The sequence below is a fragment of the Colius striatus genome, chromosome 6 (genome assembly GCF_028858725.1).
Source record: "Colius striatus isolate bColStr4 chromosome 6, bColStr4.1.hap1, whole genome shotgun sequence".
Taxonomy (NCBI): domain Eukaryota; kingdom Metazoa; phylum Chordata; class Aves; order Coliiformes; family Coliidae; genus Colius; species Colius striatus.
The window spans coordinates 41,135,806-41,155,580 of NC_084764.1; the positions used below are offsets into that span (position 1 = coordinate 41,135,806).

A 19,775-nucleotide genomic window follows, 5' to 3' on the forward strand; every position below is an offset into this window, starting at 1 on the left:
GAGACCTGCCCCTTCTACTCCAGCTACCTTTGTATGTCTATCCCATATCGATGTCTTGGTGATAATCCTCGGCATATGGCAGGGGTCAGTCCTGATGCGATTCTCCTGGTTGTCCCTGGTTGACTTGAGCAGACAGAAGAATCCTGAACGTCCTATGAGTTACTCTTCCATTTAAGCCACAGCACATGGTGGGAAGGGAAGTGGTATGGGGGAATATTTGGTTCACTCATCCTCCCTCTTTAGCACCCACCACTAGCCGCGTGCTTATACTTGGTGCAGCTGATGGACTGTGGGAGTAAGGGTGTCACCCCTCAGCCATTTGGGGAGGCACCCTGCTCTCTGACACAGCCCCAGCAGCATGTCAAAAAGGATTCATTAATGCTTCTTCCAGCAGCACTTACTTCCCTTCTGTGCTCTGTGACCTTCGGCAGTGAGGTCAGAGCACAGCTGTGGACCAGAAATCAGTGGTGGCATGCTGCAGGAGAGAGCCGGCCAGGAGAGACCATCCTCTCACCATGGATCCTGCGGGGTCAGCTACAGCTCTCTGTGCCTCTGCCCTTGGCCCAACCCCTTCACAAACACCCATCAGGAGACACAAGGGTCTGTTGGACCTGAGGGGTTACAAAAACTCATCATTTTTTTCCAATAATCACAAAAGGCAACCCATCTTTTATCAAAGTTGTATTTTATCTGTCCCCAGACAACTACAAGTATTGTCTGTGCCCATATTTAACGTATTAAGAACCCATCTGTGCAACTGTGCTTGGGTTTTCTTTGGTTTTGCTGTCCCACAGATCAATCTAAACCCATCTGTGAGAGCAGAAGAGCACCTTCTGTGGGATTCATCAGGTAACTTCACAGCAGGGCTCAACCAAGGCACAAAAATCAATCTTTATGAATACCTGAATGATCTTGCACAAACACTTGTGCCAACGTAACGTGATTGCACAGAGCAAACAGAAGAGGTTTGAGCGTGGCCAAAACCACCTCATCTTTAAAGAAAAAAACCTAAAACCCTTGTGAATATTAATGGATGAATTGTGTAATGTTTGATGTAGCTTTATCGCTGGCTGAAAGACGTGCGTCCCATCTTTCCCAACTGCTTTAGGGGGAGAGACTGACTGCGAGCCTCCTCGTTTAACTCAGGCAACGTCGGTCACAGGCTGACTGCGAGTTTAAACGAAAAGATTAATTAAGGTGGGGAGCCGCGGTCCAGTGCGGGGATCGGGCTCAGGGCAGCGGTGCCTCGGCGGAGGGTTCCCGCAGCCCCGAAGCGCCGCGGGGGCGCCGGGTCCTGAGGCGGGGCCGGGCCGTGCCCCGAGCGGCGGCGCGTGCGGCCGTGCCGCGTGCCGCCCCGTGTGCCTGCCGCACGCCCCGCCCCGCGCGCGTCAGCGGCGGCCGCTCCGCGCCGCGGGGACGGCGGACTCGGCGGCGCCCGCCTTCCGATTGGGCGAAGCCGCCGCGCGGCTCCGCCCCCCGTGCCCTACCGGCTTTCTCATTGGACAGTGCCTCGGGGACGGCCGGAGCCCAACCCTTCCCGGCTCGCCGGCCAGTGAGAAAATGGTTGCTGGGCAGGTTGTAGGAGCCGCTGGCCAATGGGAAGGCAGCCAGCTGGTGCACGCACCCACCCCCCCCCGCCGCCTCTGTGGGTGCCGCGGGCGGAGGGAAGGGCGGAGCGGAGGCTGCCGGGGCCCGGCGGGGGTGGCGCTCGCCTCCGCCTCCTGCCGGACGGAGTCCCAGCCCCGCCGCAGGCAGCCCGGCCGGCTGGCGAGCGACGGAGGAAGGGCACGGTACAGCCGCGCAGGAACGGCGGGCTCCTTCGCTCCCAGGTGAGGCGCCGGGCCCGGCGGCGGCTCATGAGGGAGGCGCCGCGAGGGGGTAGGGGGCAGGTGGGCAGCCCCCACTCCCCGCGGGCGTGAGGCTGGCGAGCCCGGCGGTAGAGAGGCGGCGCGGAGCGGGGGCAGGGCAGCCACGGCCGCGGGGAGGCGGCCGGCCACGGCGGGGGCACGGGGAAAGCCCCGGCGGGGGGACAGGGGACCCCGCCGCGGTGGTGGGGGCAGGGCACGGAGGCTGCGCGGCGGACGGGCGCGGGCCCAGCAGAGCGCGGGGACGGGGCGGCGGAGACAGGTGGGGCGGGATGGCGGGAGGGGGGCACCGAGGCCCCGGCGGGCCCCGATGAGTTTCGAGGCTGGGCGCGCCGGGGCAGGGAGCGCGGCCCGGGCTGGGGAGGCCAGCGGCCGGGACGTCGGGAGCGGGGACTGCGGTGGAAGTTGTTAGCGCAGTTATAATTAGCTTGGCCGGGGTCTCTGGTAAGCTGGGCAGGAGGAAGGGGGAGGAGTGTAACTTTTCGCAGCTCAGGAAGCCCGAGGTTGTCTCTGGTTACTGCTGCCCGCGGCCGCGGGGGGAGGCGCGGGCGGGCGGGCGCCTGCAGGAAGTACCAGCGAGTCTCCTTCCACAAAGGCCAAATGGTGGCAGGCGCCCTCGGGTTTTATGGGCACTCGGGCGCTCGCAGGAGTGGCTGCGGGGAGGGTGGCACGAAAGAGACTTTCCCCGAGTCGCAGCTCTTTAATTCAGGCGCTGGTGATTGCTGTCTCTCGAGAGTTAGGATTTGGGTATTTGTTGCACTTACGTATGTATTTTTTTTAGTATATGGTAAGTTTAGTTTGCCTCAATAAACCCGTGTGTTAGTCTCAACTACAAGTAGGTGTGTAAGTGTAGAGGAGCATAAGCCTGGTCTCCTCTATGCTTATTGTGAAGTCATATCAGTAATAGATGCAGTTAGCAGCTTCTGCCCTAGATAGGCCTGGAATTTTTCAAACTATGTCAGAAGAGCTCATTTCCAGAACATAGGTAGGAGCTCAGTGCAGTAGTTTTCAGCTTTGCTTTTGATTCAGCTAAGGTTCTTTACTTCAGGCTGTTAACTGCAATATGGAAAATGCCATGAACATTGAAATTAATACCTCAATCTCAGTTCTCTAAAGTAACTTGTGAACAGGTACTGGGAAACTGTGAAACAGTAAAGTGAAAGAAAAAAATCATCTACTGCAGAAATAATACATAGTGATTTACAGCTCCTGTGTGGCTCCCATAGGGGTTTTTAAAAGCAGATTGTCAAAACTGAAGTAGTAACTTTATCTCTATGCTCCTTCCTGACACTTGTCCCAGCATGAAATCAAACAGGGGAAAAAAACCCATAATCTCAACTGCTGCTTTTGCTCGAGTCTTTTAAAGTATATAATAAAGGAATTAAATTTGATAACTTCTTGGACTTTGGCTCCTTCTAGCAAAAGGTTGGACTTCAAAAATACAAGTAACAGTATTCATTTTTTTATCAAATGCTGCTAGCTTTTTAAGAAACTAAGATGCTGAAGGTCTAAAACTCAACATTTTTAGTATACTTGTTAGCCTTTTAAAGGTTCCTTAATGCTGAAAAGACTTCCCATTGTGGAACATTTGTTCTCTTCTAGTCATTGTATAGAAAAAGCAGTGAAAGTACATCCCCTCCCCGTGACCTAACGAGTACACTTTAATAAACCTCCGTAGTGACCTTCTGAAGTCCTGCTGTTTCAAAGCAAATAGGTTACGAATCTCCATTTATCTCTCTGTTTTCATTTGTGTAATGTACAAATAGCACGGGTCCCCTTATTATGGGAAAGAAGTCAGCTTCTGGAAGGAGGAGGGAGATACTAATGTGTTTATTGCTGTGGATTGGATTTGACGTTCTTAGGTCGCGGACATTTTACTGCACTTTGACTGCATCTTTACAGTTCCAAGATTCTGTTAACGGAGGAGCCCTTTGCTAGCATCAGGCTCTGAGTTGCTATGTGAGATGAACTGGATTTGTTTACTTGCCTGTCTAAATGTAAGAACTGCCTTTCACTATGTGTTATTTGAAGATTCCTAAAATGATGTACCAACTCTTGATCGTGGAGGACTGTATTCATCTGGATAAGTACTGGTCCTTGCTCTTGTCAATTTGTGAAGTAATTGGTTTGCTGTAACTGGGAGGGGAGGGCAGGGCAGGTGTCCATGTGTGTGTGTGTGTGTGGATGTATTGTAGAACGCACACGAGCATGTTCAATACGATCCAGATAGTAGTTAGCCTGTGTAAGGGCTTTAATTCTTGTAATTAAAAACTGATTCTTTGGGTGGGGTTGAGATCTCAAGAGCATGGATCATGCAGTCCCCTCCACATCTCCTGGCCTAGTCCTAGTGTCATTTCAGCCTTTTCACGTTTCCAGGGTTTCTAGTGCCTTGATCTAATCCATGATTTAATCCAAACTGCAGATGTTGCTTTATCAGGGTTTTGATGAAAATGATGCCACTGTGAATATGATATGCAATCATAGGACATCCTGTCAGCTATCTCCTCATGTTGGTTCTGTGTGTGCTGAAAATGAGGAAAGTTAGGGAATTTAATGAAAATCTGACTCTCTTGGCAGCCTGCAAATGTTAGGAGATAACTCTGAAATGTACTTCTTTACAGTTCATGGCATTGTCTCTCCTGATATGTGATTTCTGAGATGATTACAACTGTAACTCAGTATTCAGTAACCTGATGAAGTATCAATGCAAGTTCTTATCCTAAAGCCTAACACTTAGAGGATCAGCGTTCTGTGCTGTAGTATTCATTTATGAAAGGTAATTTCCATGTTCTCTGTGTTCATAGCTGAAACTATTAAGTCCTTTGATTTCAGTGTATTGATGAACTTCAGGTTTTTTTGTTTTAACTGTTTTAATAGGATTTAGCACAAATAATTTAAAAAGTTGGATTGAATTGTGTTCTTGATACTTCTGGTTTAAAAAAAATCACATAATAATGAAATGTTCCTTTTTGTTTTTCTTCTTCCCCTTAAGTCACCTCATCCTACCTTGGTGGATGGCTTAGCCTCTTGAAGAGCTCAAGACTCTTGGATGACCACACTTTATGCAAAATCTGGAATCTTCCTGCCTGGACTCCTTTCTGTTTTCTAAGGGTAACTACCTGTATGTTCTTATGAAATCATATCTTAGGTGCATAACACATGTTCTGGTAGTCAGCTGTAGATGTTATTTTTTGAGGTTAGAATGGTAAACTGAGAAATATGTTTTAGAAACGGGGTATGTAATATCAATGAAGTGCTTTAGGTTTACCGAATAGTATAAACTCTTTGGTTTGAATATGCAGTCTTTCAATTACCTTTATAACAAGGAGATACTATGATGCAACAAGGAATTTAACACTTCCATGAGATCACAGTTCTTGAAAATCTGTGAGCTAAGGCCTCAATCTTGTAGCAAGGTCCCCACTGTTCAGCTGATGAAATTTAGTGTTGCAGCCTTGTCTTCTGAGGAGAAGGGGCTTTGAATACCCAGGGAAAATTTGTTGTGTACTACTCTGATAGAGAAAATTTGGAGTGATTTCTGATTTGCTTATTGAAAATTATTTACCTAAATGTCCCATATAGAAAGTTTGAGTGAATGTGTGGCGCACTGTCAGGAAAAGGAAACTTTTGGGTTTTTCTTGGTTACTTTGGTCAAATTTTTCAACTATGGGCATGATGATTTGATACAGTTAATAAGCTGTAAGTTTTGTTAGTAAGAGATTTAGATCACTGTAACCCTAAAACCTGTGTATGTAGGTGAATACATCCATGATGTCTGTAATTGAAATAAATAGATACTGTAAAGAAAAAGGATTGAGAAGTATTCAATTGATTAGAACCAGCTGTGCAGTTGTGTGTCATCACATTTCCAGTCCTAATGATTATTTGTCTCTCCAGTGAGATGCTTCAGTGGAACCATCGTGGTTTGGTGGTTCTTGTTTGGATTCTTTTATGTTCTCATTTAATTTCAGTTTAGCTTTACTGTGGGAGTTTCTAGATTTAGTAAATATTCATCAGGTGTTAGCTTTTGCTAACTACTGTTGATCCTTAGTTTAAATGGTTCTGGGCCCTTCTGTCACTAACAGAGCAAAAAAGAAATTCACTCAAAATTCCTGAAAATAAATTGGTAAACATAGTCTTGTTAAAAATATGCACCTCTGAGCTTTATTTGTAAATGTGGAACTAAATACACAAGTGTAGAGAGGGTAGGAAGGAGAATACTGACAGTGGTTTAGTTTGTTTTCTTTTCAGGATGGAAGCTTTTCTCTACCTGACACTGGTACTGCCTCAGCAACTCTCAGTATTAGCCTCTACTGATAGGTGTCAGCTACTGAAACTGTTGCTCATTTACTGTTGTAAACAGCTCAGATCCGCTTGTTTTAGCTTGTGGAAGGTACACATCCAACAGAGGAATTTCTTCTCCAGAACGAAGTGTGCTCTGAAACTTTGCTGCAGTAGTGTGTAAAGCAAAGCTCTGGGAAGAGCTTTATGAAATCAAGTGGGAGTAAGGAACTCAGGAAGATGTCCTTTGTGTGCAAGAATTTTCCAGTTCCCATGAGACATAACATAAATGGATTGTGTGTGGGAGTTCAGACTGACTTTTAATCAAGGTAAAACTTACTCCCAAGCACTTTGTAAACATCATTTTGGTTCTTAAAATACTAGTGTATGGTACATATTTGTTCTCTACTTCCATAAATAGTGAAGTGTCAGTGGGAAGGTTATGAATTCTAGACTTAGTCTTCCTCTCATTCGTTTCCTCTACTTAATGAACACTATTCACCTTACACTTACTTTCAAAATGCAGGAAAGGTTGTTAGGTACATCCATAGGGGTGTGACTTTTTTTCCCCATGTGGTTTTGGGGTTGGTGTTTGGGGATGGGTGTTGCTTGGTTGGGCTTTTCTAAGTCTGAACAGTAGCATACCTTGGTTCTGTGTTGCAGTTGCTTTAGTAGTGACAGAGGTCGGGATTTGGTGACCAAAATGCTGCCATTAACTCTCCCTTCTTTGAGCAGCTACTTTCTGGTCATTTCTAACTTCTGTAAAGAAGTTGTTACATAGGAGTATAGGTATGGGAGTAAGCTGGTAGGACTGCACTCCTCCCTGTATGCACCCTTTTAAGCACTTGTGCCTTCTCCAGCAGTTACTCATCTTGCCTAAACTGGGGCAGTGCTGGGGGAGGTGGGAAGGCAATGGGCTTAAATACACATTTGTGTATTTTAAAGTGTCTTTGTGTCCAAATTACCTTGTACATTGGTGTTTTCCAAGGTATTAAATCCTCCTTGCCTCGCTTCCTCTTAATTTTTGCCAGCAGCCAAGATATGTTATGGGGATCTCCAGCGCTTGCTGAGGACAGCAGATGAGATTCTCTGTTCTGTGTGGTCTGACAGCTTACGATGTTACGTAAATCACGTTTAAGTGATCAGCCAAGTCTGGGTGGGAGAAAGGATTTACACTGTATCTGTTAACTCTACAGAAAGGCCTTACCTTCGCTTGCGCAGCTTCGTATACCTGGAATAGTAGTCCGGAGCTAGTCCACAGCTCAAAACTGCTTAAGAAATTGTCAGTGTGTCAGATGGGGAAAGATTATCTTTAAAAAGAGTATCAAATAATTCTGGGAAATAACCATAACTGTAGGGATGTTTGTCTTCCTTTGCACTTCCTGCAGATAGCTGTGTGCTTGTGAGGTGTGTGTCCATGGATGAGAGGAGTGAGCAGGAGATGAGGTTATCAATCAGCTTTGGTCCATCAGCAACACAGGTTTACAATCCATAGAGACTTCTGCCTGGTTTAACTGTTGCATTGCTTTTACAGTTAGAAGCTGAGGGAGAATTTGAAAGGGAATTACCCAAATTACAGTAGCAAGGAGCCTCTAATTTTGATTTTAATACTTGTTTCATTATGGAAAACTAGACAGGCAGCTTTCACTCATGAGGTGGTTACACCTATTCAAATCTGGTGTTTCTGTCCTGGAAGAAAAAGTAATTTTTCACTTGGGGACACAATCTGAGGCTAAAAATTGCAACAGTGTGGCTGTATGAAAAGGATCAAGCAAGTCTGAGTTTAATAATATCCTAAAAAGAAAGGCCAGAGGGAACCATTGTTGTGCTTTAACCCCAGCCAGCAACTAAGCACCATGCAGCCACTTGCTCACACACAACCCCTCCTGGTGGGATGGGGAGAGCTGAAAACAAGTACAGCTTGTTGGCAGAGATAAGTACAGTTTAATAATGGAAGTTATAAACCAAAATATAACAATTAAGAGGAAAATAAGGGAGTCAAAACCCAAGATGCACAGTGCAGTTGCTCGCTGCCCACTAATTGATGCTCAACAAGGCCCCAGCAGCAATCCATCTCCCTCAGACAGCTCCCTCCAGTTTATATACTGGACATGACATCCAGTAAAGAATATGGGTATTTGGAAATTACCTTTGAATAAATGAAGCTTTGGTTTTCCTCTGTCAGGACCACTAGCTTGGCATAGTTCCAGGAGAGCCAAGAGCTCTGTTCTTGTGAAATAATTGTGTATACTTTTCACTTCAGACAGCAGACAGGAAGCTTCTGCAGTCAGAGTGTAGGATAGCCTCTTTTGGGTTTTTGTTGTTTTTAAGGAAACTCGTCTGAAGACCATACATTAGTTTTGATGCTAACATCACAGAATCTTAAGGGTTGGAAGGGACCTCGAAAAAATCATCCAGTGCAACCCCCCCTGCCAGAGCAGAACCACCTAGAGTAGGTCACACAGGAACTCATCCAGGTGGGTTTGCATGTCTCCAGAGGAGGCTCCACACCCCATCTGGGCAGCCTCTTCCAGTGCTCCCTCACCTGAACGGTGGAGAAGTTTTTCCTTATGTTTCTTTGGAGCCTCTTCTGTTCTAGCTTGTACCCATTGCCCCTTGTCCTATCATTGGCCATCACTCAGAACAGCCTGACTCCATCCTATCCAATAGTTTCAATTTTGCGTGAAGTCAGCTGCTGGTGGTTGCCCAGGACCATGTCCAGATTACTTTTGAATACCTCTAATTTCTACAGATTTAAATCCAGAAAAACCTGCCGTTTCACTCTGAGTTGTCTCAGTTTTAAAAATGGGAGAATATATGCTCTTCAGCTACTCCATTCAGGGCTCTGCAGAGGATTTATCCAACTCCCTAACTGGTGCAAATGCTAATTGTGTCAGAAGACTCATTTAGTGTGAACCCAGACACTCATCTCCTGCTCTCTGGATTGGGCTGAGTTAGAAATTTGTGCCATGGGGACTAGCCCTTTGGCCAGTTTGAGTCCTGGCTCTGTCCCCTCCCAGCTTCTTGTGCCCCTTCTGCCCTCTTGCTGGCAGGCCATGAGATGCTAACAAATCCTTCACTTGTTGCTAAACACAGTTTATACTAACTAAAACATCAACATGTTATCAGTGTTAATCTTATCCTAAATCCAAAACGCAGCACTGTACCAAGGACTAGGAAGAAGTCCTAGAAGCTCTGTCCCAGCTGAAAGCAGAAAAGTGCTATCAATGAAATGATTATGACCTGTGTAGTGCAGGCCAAGCACTTTATGGTTGGTCTTGCTATTTAAACATATTCTTTAATGGCAAATGAATAACTCTTGCGTAGTAGATTACAGTGCTTGTTTAGTGCATGAAAAGTTTGTGTTCAGACAATACTGATTGTGGCATTTACTTTATATGCTCATGGTTTTTGAAGCTTTCCTCTACTGAAAAATGAAAACTCTGTGTGGTTCTGAGTTATAAACATTGTTTAGCCTCCTCTTGAAACATTTTTAGGAAGGTGAGGAAGAGGAAATGAAGTTGTTCACCCAAATAGAGGTAATTGAGGGTGTTCACAGACTGCATTCTTCTTTGTGACTGTTTCCAGCTGTACTTCCTAACCATGTGTCAGTGGCAGCTGCACTATCAGACCCTGTGACAGATGGAGCTGTGTTTTTCCTCTGAAATGGTGGCACGAGTCCTGTATTGTCCACATCACATCGCAATGTGAGTTTTTCTTGGTAGGCTGGAATGCTTCTTCCAAGTAGCTGCGCACTCTGACCAGGCCTGTTTGCTTGGGATTCCCTGTGGATTTGCCAGCCAGGGATGTACCTCTTCCCTCCCCAGTGTTTTCAAACCCTGGTATGGTGTAAGATTACAGTGCATGGCTGCTTCTTCCCATCTTAGCAGGGAGAATCTTTTATGAAATCTCCTCCATGGAACTGGAAGGAACTGCGGAAATGTGCTGTGAGGGGCAGAATTTCTATGTAGGGGCTCCTTTGCAGTTTAGTGACGTGAATGGAGAGTTTTACTCCTAAACATTGAAATGACTTTGCTTTCTTTTCTCTGTATCTGCAAAGTAATTTGAATTGAAAAAAGCATTCTGACATAAATGGCCTGTGGCTCACTTGACGTTACTGTATTGAGAGATGAGAAAATGCCAGAAAAAACTATTCAGATGTGGTGTTCTTCATTGTTCTTCGTTTTTTTCATGACAAAAGATTCTAAAATAGAGCATCTGAACTCAAAAAAAAAATGTCGGGCTTTAAGAAGAAGTTCAAGAGAAGGGTGACTTAGAGCTTGTTTCCTTTATTATTGAACAGCTATGTATAGACCTCACAGTTGAAGCTGGCACAAGCTCTAATTTTTGTTCAGTTTATTTACTTAAAATTTACAAAGTTATCAGATTGGCACATTCCAAAATCCTGTTACTTGATCCACTTGTTTGAGATCTGAGTAGGTTCTTGGAATTAGGCTGGGGTAAGGAGAGTGTGGTCTGTAGACACTTGTGTGTTTTAGTACACCCAACCCGGGCTCCTTCAAACAGGCTGTGCCCTTCTGTCAACTGATGAGATGAGTGACAACTGCGCCACAGTCGCTCATGAGCACGGAGAATTGTCTGGGCATAGTAGTGTGGGTTTTTGTGTGGGCTTCTGTTTGTCTTCCTTAGTACCAAAACGTGAAGTGGGGGGAGTATTGCGTAATTAAATCATGCATCAACATCTTAAATTACAGAGTAGTGCTGTGCAGAGGAGAGCATTTGAGCAGCGTGTGAATTTGTGGGTTGGGATGTGTGTGTTAATAAGCTGTGCTACAAAAGGACGAACTGCTTAGAAAATATGGGGTAGTTTGTTAAGAATATGAGTCCATCAGAAAGTAAAGCTAAAGGCCTGATAAAATGTAGATTAGCTGGTAACAAAGGGGCTTTGTGTCTTTTGTAGGTCAGCAGCTGAGAGTGTTTGACAAGAACTGAAATTTAATGTCTCCTGTAGCAACCATGACACTAGTCATTTTTAAATCCACTCTGCCAGCGGTACTCTGGTTTTCATTAGCCTTTTCCAAATTTTTATGTAACCACTGAAGTCATCTAGCTCCTGGAGGGAGACTCGAGGATCCTTGCAGTTGGGCAAAAATCATACTAAACAGGCAGAATTTCTAACATGTAGGATAGGACTTTGTATCTTTAAAAAATAATAATCTCTGACATCTAGAGTGGGGAGTCTGTTAAGCAGAAAGATTTGAAGTTGGAATAAATAAAGCTTCTTGCACTTGCATAGTTGAGAGTAGTGTCACGCTCAAGCTGTTACCGCTTTCTGGAATGCTCAGGGATGAATTTTATGAAGGAAATCTGAGGAATGAGAAGGAGGGTGTCTGCATATGTGAACATGAAATAGTCTAATTAGACTGCTTTATGAATGTAAAAGTTCAATGATTAATTTCAGGTTGGTTTTGTGTAACTATATATCACCACATACAAGAGTTTCCTTGCTCTTGAAGTTTGCTTACAGAATTGGAACACCAAGTTTCTGAGATGTTAGAAATTAACATCATTTATGCGATGCAGATAGGTAAGGCTAGGATTTCCTGTGTGTCTGGTGAAGTGTAAATGGTATTTTAAATATGTTAGCAGCAGTAAATTGTCAAAACAAGCATTCTGAGTGTCTAAAATGTCAGAATTATCATTCCTGTATGGTCTTTAAGTTTCTTTCTCTTGTGAATTTTGGTCTGCTTTAATCAGGGAGGTGAAGAAAAGGGGAAAAAAAACCCCAGCTGGTGTTCAGTGTATGGGTGGGATGATGCTTATTGAACAACTAGCCATTTTGATGTATATTTTTCTTCTTTATAGTAGCAGTATGGGGTAATGCCTTAGGTGGTAGATTTTTCTATTGATTGTAGCTAAAATTATCAGTTGCTGACAGTGTTGGCAGTAGCCTGACTCAGGACACCTCTCACACACTCACATACACACACACTACCCTCTAAAATATTTTCTATTGTATTTGGTGCCTGTGCTTTGTATCAGATTTCTTCTGCTTTTGTTTGTAGTTGAGTGCCCTGTACTGTTGGTTCTGTTTGCTCTAAACGGGGTGCTGGAATGGGCCAGTGTGGGAAGATTGAGCGAATGGGCACTACGCATCTTTTAAAGAGATTTAGCTGGTGCTGTAGTAGTTCAGCAGAAAACTTTGGAGTGAAACAGAGTTCTAAAGTTAAAAAGTTAAGGTAATTAAAGGAGGTTTTTTGTTGTGGTTGTCTTAATAGCAAATGTCTTAATAGTAAACGGAACTATAGGCCAGACTACTACCTGCTGTGTGAAAAATGCATTCTGCTGACAACTTCATTCAGATATGTGCCTAAAAAAATAGAAAACAGGTGGGTAGGATCAAAGAGTCTTAAACCTCTGCTCCTCCAGCAAGCGTGTTTGTTCTTGTGTGTCTTACTGAGAAGTATGCACTGCTTGCTTCCTTTCTGTTCCTCCAGAGGAGCCGAGGTCTTCAGCAGCCTTGTCTAGGCAGATGGATGTAGCCATGGAGCCCTGCAGTGCTTCCTGCAAATCTGGAGAAATCCCAAAAGTAAAAGAGGCTTTATCCTGCCGCCTTCTCCTTGTCCCCAAAAGTCTAGCAACAGGCTAGCAGCTGGCAGCTGCGGCAATCAGCTGAGCTGTTGCTGGCAGCATCCCCTGCTCACATGAAAAGGAAGTCAGGAGGCCCTCTGCAACATGCAGGGTCTGGGTCATTGTGTGTGAAGGATCTGCCCTTAATCTGCCACTGGTATCTTAATTTATGATTGCTTCCTTTTTTAATTGCTTGGGAGTGATGTATCTGTGTTCCATGGATTTTACCTGTGTCTCCTGTGCATGGAGTATACTCCTTTTTTGTGTTTATGCAAGTGATTGTTTGTTGTCCCAGATAAAACACTTCATATGTTGAACAGTAGTTGCAAAGTACCCAAGCATGTATTTGTTTGGATCATGTGTATTTGAGGTGTGTGTGCACACAACCTTTTTGTACAGTGGTGTTCTAGACCTGCCATATTTCAATACAAAAGCACACAAAGCAGATAAACATACACCAAAAAAAAAGGACTTTCTTTTAGCTACTCACCAAAATTGGTCACTTTTACAATGCCATTTGTCACCCTTCCACTGGATGTCCTTAGTGTTAAGTCAGTAGGAGGTTGGGAACGAGCAGCCATGAGCTCTCTGGCCCAGACGAGTTTTCTCCCACCATTTAGCAAAACATCCTGTCAGCCCTGTTGTTGGTCTTGCTGGATGGTTCAACACCAGTAAAACAACCTGAAGTCACCAAAGAAGAGGGAGAGAAATGAGTTCTATAGAGAACATGGAGCAAGATGTTAAGAATGCCGTAATGAGATTAAAATGGGTGTTGAAAGTACCTTTAAAATCTTACCTATGGTACCTGGGAATGAAGGTCGAAATGAAAACGGTTAAATACTCTGTATTGTTACTGTAAGCATCTGTTTTATTTCATGTGGATGTGCAGATACTTCTCGTTAATGAATTTTTGCATACTGCATCATTTAAATGGTTACAAGAGGCTAAAAAGCTCACATATTAGAGATTTTAAATAATGAAATTCATACTTGGAGCTAAAAGTAAACCTCAAACTTAGAAGTGTAAAGCAGTTGCAGTAATCCTTTCATGCATTCTGTTTAGAATTGTTGTGAAATGGAAGCGGTAGAAAGCACGTCTTCTCAGGGAAAGTAGTGTGTTTTGTGGGATTTTGTACTGTCCTTGACTCTTAATGCCATAGAACACTGGAAGTTAACCAATGCATCGTATGCTACAGACTTTTCAAATGTGTCCCTTGAGGGGACAGCAGAAGAAGGTGACAGCTGTCCCCGAGGTTAACTGTTAATTACTTTCTTTCAGGTTCATGTTGGGGAGAGGTCTAAAACGCAAGCTGAGTGACTATGAGGAGAACATGGCTGGTCTCTCGAGTGCCTTTGATTCCAGTCGAAATCTGCCCTATCCACTTAAGAGGCAGCTGGTGCTCAATATGTGCCTCACCAAGTTACAGACCTACAAAATGCTGGTGGAACCGAACTTGCACCGCTCTGTCCTCATCGCCAACACCGTACGGCAGATCCAAGAGGAGATGAGGCAGGAGAGTAATCAGCAGCCCATGAATGTCTGCCCTGGCATTGCTCCTATTTCTCACAGCTACGCAGGGATGGAGCCTTCTGGGATTTCCCTTCAGTTGCCTTCAGGTATTAGTCAGCAAGAGTCTAACTGTTGCGACTTGCGGTCTGTGGAAGACCCGATTGAAAACAGCCTGCTGATCGTTTCAGATGATGACATGTCATCTGCTATTTCATCCATTCTGAAGGATTTAGACTTCGTAGAAGATATAAGCCCACCTACTTGTCTGGTTCCCGCTGGAGATGACCAGCCAAAGTTTCCAGAAAACACTGCTCTCAAACTAGAAGACGATCGGCAGGATTTGAAGGGAGCCGAATGCGTGTTTGGTTCCTTTGAGATCTCAAATTCCACCAGTTACTTGAAGGATTTGGCAATAGATGACATTTTTGAAGACATTGACACTTCGATGTATGATTCGGACTTTTGCTGCCCTCCGCTAGCGCCACCCAGGTCACCGTCTCTCGCTGTGGAAGAGCCACTGAAAACCTTTCCATCCTGTAATTCTTCTGCAGCAAACAACATTCAGCTGTGTAGAACGGATCTGAGCGAGTTGGACCACATCATGGAGATTCTAGTTGGATCCTGATACTTGTTTTTACCCAAAGATACTTGTTTAACTGCCACTTGTTTGGTTTCAGGATGAAAGCCACTGGAGAGAAGGTGTAAAGAATTCTTTAAAACACAAACTAAAAAGAATTTACACGTAGTGGGATTTCCTAAAGAATTCCAAAACTTAGAAACACAAAAAGTGGCAGATGGTTGGTTGTTTTTTTAAGAGAGAAGAAATATTTATTTATCAGAACCGTGCAATCATCTTTTTTCCTTGCAGGGTATCCGTGGGACGTTAGGCACGTGCCCTTACCACCCCTCACGCCTCTTTCCAGAAACCTTTTTTTTTTACGTGCAATTTTTAATTTGTCAGAAGAATTTACATGCAAAACGAATTTCTTACGAGAGATGGTCCTTTTACAAAAAGCCTCCACTTTATTTTTTCATAGCAGAGCCCGTGGCGGGTCGGCGCGGGTCAGGCGCCGCGTGGGTCGGAGCGCGCGGATCGCAGGCGCGGCGCCGCCGCAGCTTTGGGGAGATTTTAAAGACAAGACGCGCTTTTGGCTGGCTTTTGGTCAGAAAAGCAGGATGGAGACACTCGTGGACGCCGTCTCTTGCGTTTTCTAAAGCGTTCAGAACTATTTATTTTTGTAAATTTTATAAGTCTTTCTACGTTTTACTACGTTATTTCACCATAGTTCAAATTATAACGGACTCCTAGTCGGATGTGTTTAGCACTACCTCTGAGCTGAAATGCTTTAACTCTTTCCAGTGCTTCATCTAAGACTGCAGATCTTTATTCTCATTTCTGGTGGGTTTTATTTTTCTGGGGGAAGCGGGGGGGGAAAAATACTTTCTAACTCATTAAGCTGTTCCTTTGACAGTGACCTAGCTGATTTGTGAAATCAAGGGTATTCAATGTTTAAAACCTTTTTAAGTATTTACAAATGTAATTTATACGTAGATTGTGCAATTTAACATGGGGTTTTTTTTCCCTGTCAGTATTACGTGCTTAGATTTTGGAATAATCTCAGCGTTCTTTAAATTAAAACTTTACTATGTACAGGTAGCTTTTTAATCTCTTTTGGAAAACACTGTCCTTGCAACCCTGCTTTCACTACAGAGTTTTAAGATGATTTTTCTTTTGTAATGTGCAATATTATTTATAAAGATACACGTTTGTATACCTGGCATTTGTGGGAAGAAACGCTTCGAACTTAAAACTTTCTAGCACCTTTGGAGGATACTGGAGAGAGTCAACGTTTCTGTATCCTTTAAGAAACAAAGCTGAGAATGCTTCTTGTTCCACCAGTGCTTACAGCTTGGAATACTCCTGAAGTACTCATTGATGCGTGGTGAGTGGAGGCTGTGGCTGCTCCCGTGGTGCTCGGGCTGAGCTGGGGGGCAGCACGTGTGTCTGTCTGGGGCAGGAGTCGTCTGTAAGTACATACAAGTGCACTCATGAACTGAAGATATTTGCAGTGAGGACTGTTTGTTTTTTTCCATAAGCCAGCTTGGAACACCGTGTTTCATCTTGAACAGAGGTTTAGATTGGTCCTGGCTGGCATCATCTGAACAACACACTTGCACACGAGTGTTAGGTTTTGGGGGGGCGGGGGGGGGGTATTCTTAATTTTTTTAATTATGAGACTTTTACTTTGTTCTTGGGAGCTGCAGCACCTGTCTTGTAAGAAAATTTGCAGCTGTAAAAGCTTTGCTTTGGTTTGTTGGTTTTTTTTTTTAGTTGTTGGGGTTTTCTTTCTTTGTTGTTCTGCTGAGACTTTGTCACGAATGGGGCATCGGTAGAGGAAGAACAAGATTTCCTGTGTGTTGGCATCTCTCAGAAGCTGAAATCCTGCTCCTGTCAAAGGGGCCAGGGTGTCACCTAGTATTTCCAGTCTTAACTGATGCCGTGGCACACTTTGTGCAAAGATCTGTGTATTTGTACTGTGACTGTTGGGGTGAACAGTTCACTGCCGATACCGTTGGGTGTCCCAAAGCAACGGAGAACCAGTTCAGGTCACATCCTCGCAGCCATCTGGGTTGTTCAGCAACCGAAGGGTATAAACGTATTTATATGCATCTAATGTATTGATTCTAATATAAAACTTCTGATCTAAAGTATTTTGAATTGCTGGATAAAGGGATCTGTTTGAAGAGTGTATAAATAGTTGTTGAAGAGGTACAGCTTCAGAATGTACACAGCCTGTGCATTGTGTATAGACTACTCTGGCTTTTCCTCAGCCTCTACTTTTGTATTAAAGATACGACTGAATAAATCCTTGAAATATTAAGGGCCTTCTGCACTGTGATGACGCAGAGTTGTGCTTAAAAACGTCTTTAAATTGAGTGGTGAGGAATAAGAGAATAAAGGCTGCATCTAATTTCTTTTTGCATTTGAAAAAAACGGAATGTTACTATGCAGTAAAGATATTTTTGGTATGAATACCATGTGTCATGTAGCAAATAGTGAATGCTTCATAAATCAATCCACTTGCTCACCTGGCAGCCCCTGCAGAAACGTGAGAGAATACAACTTGGCTTTTCAGCATTGACTCGTTAAGCTTTGTTTTATATGCTACAGAAAAAGATTGAAGTTGTTGGTGTGGATGTTTTATCAACACTTGAAAATGCAGGGGGTGTTTTTTTTGTTCAAGTGCTTGCTCTAAAGCTCTGTTTCTCACGGGCTGCTTGCATCACAGTGCCAAGGGCACGAGCTGGTGTGTAACGCAGGTCGGTTACGGACGGAATTAACGTGCAAAGGGAAGTCTGATTTCAAAATATGCACAAACTAATTTTAAAGTCCTTCCATGTAAAATGACGTTAGAGGCTAGTTGTGGTGGACCTATTTATTGTATGTTTGGAAATAAAAGCCACAGTTTTTGCAGTTTATATTTTGAAGCCTTCTGGTCTTTGCCTGTTTTACAAAGAGGCTGAAAAGCCGTGGTGCCTCGCTACCCTCCGTTTGGTCTTTCACTCACAGACCCCTGGACCCTTGCACCTGTTCAGTCTCGGTTCCACATTGAGGTCTGGGGTGGTCATGCTTCTTGCTGCTTTGATTTGTTTGCTATTTACTCACTGAGCAGTTGCCTCGTGCTCCTCATCATCCACCGTGCCCTGTCCTTCCCGGCTGGTTCAGGCTGACCCCGCTGTTGGGTGTGCTGGAATGCCAGTGGTAACAGCTCATACACCACCCCAACAGCCTTTGCCTGCTCTAGCTATTCAGGTTCGAGCTGACAGCTTTTTATACACCAACGTTTAAGCTGTTGGCTCTGAGTTTCAACTCCTTTTTCCCACGTCTCATCCCCTTTGTGCATCCTGTCTCCCAGAACAAGGGTGGGTTTTTTCTGGCAGCATGGGGTGGGTATTCCTTTGGGGAGCAGGTGCTCTGTTTGTCAGCACTTGGCTGTCCTCTGGCTTTTGTCTCTGCTGCCCCACATTAGTCTTAGCCCATGCAGTTGGCGGTGTGGGTTCAGAAGTTTCCATGCTTGAGGACAAGTGTGGGATACAGGTGTCTGACACACACTAACGCTTCAGTCATGTCAGCCTGGGACAGGAGCACTGCGAAGAAGGTGGTTGGCTGCTCTGTGCTGATAGAAGTCACCTCCTCCAGTTCATGCTTCAAGTTTTCCATTCTCTTCCTGTTGCAAACCTCTAAAATGGGATCCTCGCTATGCAGCAGTGGGCTTGATTTTGTTGATGAGACTGCACTGGCTGCCCCTCACAGACCAGGGATTCTTCCTGCCTTGTGTCCTGTGGCCTGCTGACCATGACATGAAAGCCATAGACTAGAAGGGACTTCCCAGGACTCTGGTTTTGGCTGTGAGGTAGTTCCCATGATGACATTAGCCCTGGGGCTGGGCCTTACTGAGCAGGATGGGCTGATTCTGCAGCATAACCCTGCTCTGGTTGTGAGGGGCTGGCAGTGGGGCACTGCCAGCTGCCTCACCCTGGCACACTGCAGCTCGGGCTTTGAAGAAAAAGCATTTGAAGTGTTGCTTTCAGGTTATGTTGAGCCTCTTCAAAGGTGGGATTGAGTTTCATGTCCTATCATCAGTTTTATCCAGACTGACAGATCTGAGCTGAAGCCGAGCAGCGCAGCTCAGTGCAATGCTAGCTTGAAACACGGCTAGCGGGGGAAGTGCAGCTACTGCCCAGAGTGCTCTGTCTAGCTCACTATTCTATATATACAAGTGCAGAGTCCTACATCTGGGAAGGAACAACCCCCTGCACCAGGACAGACTGGGGATCGAACTGCTGAAGAGCGGCTCTGCAGAGAGAGACCTGGGAGTCCTGATTGATAATAAGCTGAACATGAGCCAGCAATGTGCCCTCGTGGCCAAGAAGCCAATGGCATCCTGGGATGCATCAAGAAGAGTGTGGGCAGCAGGTCAAGGGAGGTTCTTCTCCCTATCTACTCTGCCCTGATGAGGCCTCATCTGGAGTCCTGTGTCCAGTTCTGGGCTCCCCAGCTCAAGAGGGACAGGGAACTGCTGGAGAGAGGCCAGTGCAGGGCCACCAGGATGATCAGGGGACTGGAACATCTTTCATATGAGAAAAGGCTGTGGGACCTGGGGCTGTTTAGTCTGGAGAAGAGGAGACTGATGGGGGATCTTATTAACAGTTATAAATATCTAAAGGGTGAGTGTCAGGAGGTTGGGACATCCCTCTTTTCTATAGTAGATAGTAACAGGACAAGGAGTGATGGGATGAAGCTGGAACACAAAAAGTTCCACTTAAACATAAGAAAAAACTATTTCAGTGTTTCAGTGAGAGAGCCCTGGCACAGGCTGCCCAGAGGGGTGTGGAGTCTCCTTCCTTGGAGGGCTTCAAGACCCGGCTGGACATGTTCCTATGCGACCTGTCTAGGTGACCCTGCTTCTACAGGGGGGTTGGACTAGATGATCTCTTCCAACCCTACCATTCGATGACTCTATGATA

The 19,775-nt window shown here is 44.9% G+C and overlaps 1 protein-coding gene across 7 annotated transcripts; it reads left to right on the plus strand.

Annotated features, from left to right (window-relative positions):
* Positions 1-1,669: 1,669 nt before the first annotated feature.
* LOC104556330 (SERTA domain-containing protein 2-like) lies at positions 1,670-16,451 on the plus strand. Of its 7 annotated transcripts, none has more exons than XM_061998506.1 (5): positions 1,670-1,829; positions 3,728-3,952; positions 4,487-4,641; positions 4,858-4,986; positions 14,016-16,451. In XM_061998506.1, the coding sequence occupies exons 4-5, from the start codon at positions 4,928-4,930 to the stop codon at positions 14,869-14,871; spliced, it is 915 nt and encodes a 304-aa protein (XP_061854490.1). In that variant the 5' UTR covers positions 1,670-1,829; positions 3,728-3,952; positions 4,487-4,641; positions 4,858-4,927; the 3' UTR covers positions 14,872-16,451. The 7 variants fall into 7 exon arrangements, with proteins under 7 accessions (XP_061854490.1, XP_061854493.1, XP_061854492.1 ...); XM_061998509.1 differs by having other exon boundaries at positions 3,728-3,862; XM_061998508.1 differs by lacking the exon at positions 3,728-3,952.
* Positions 16,452-19,775: the final 3,324 nt, after the last annotated feature.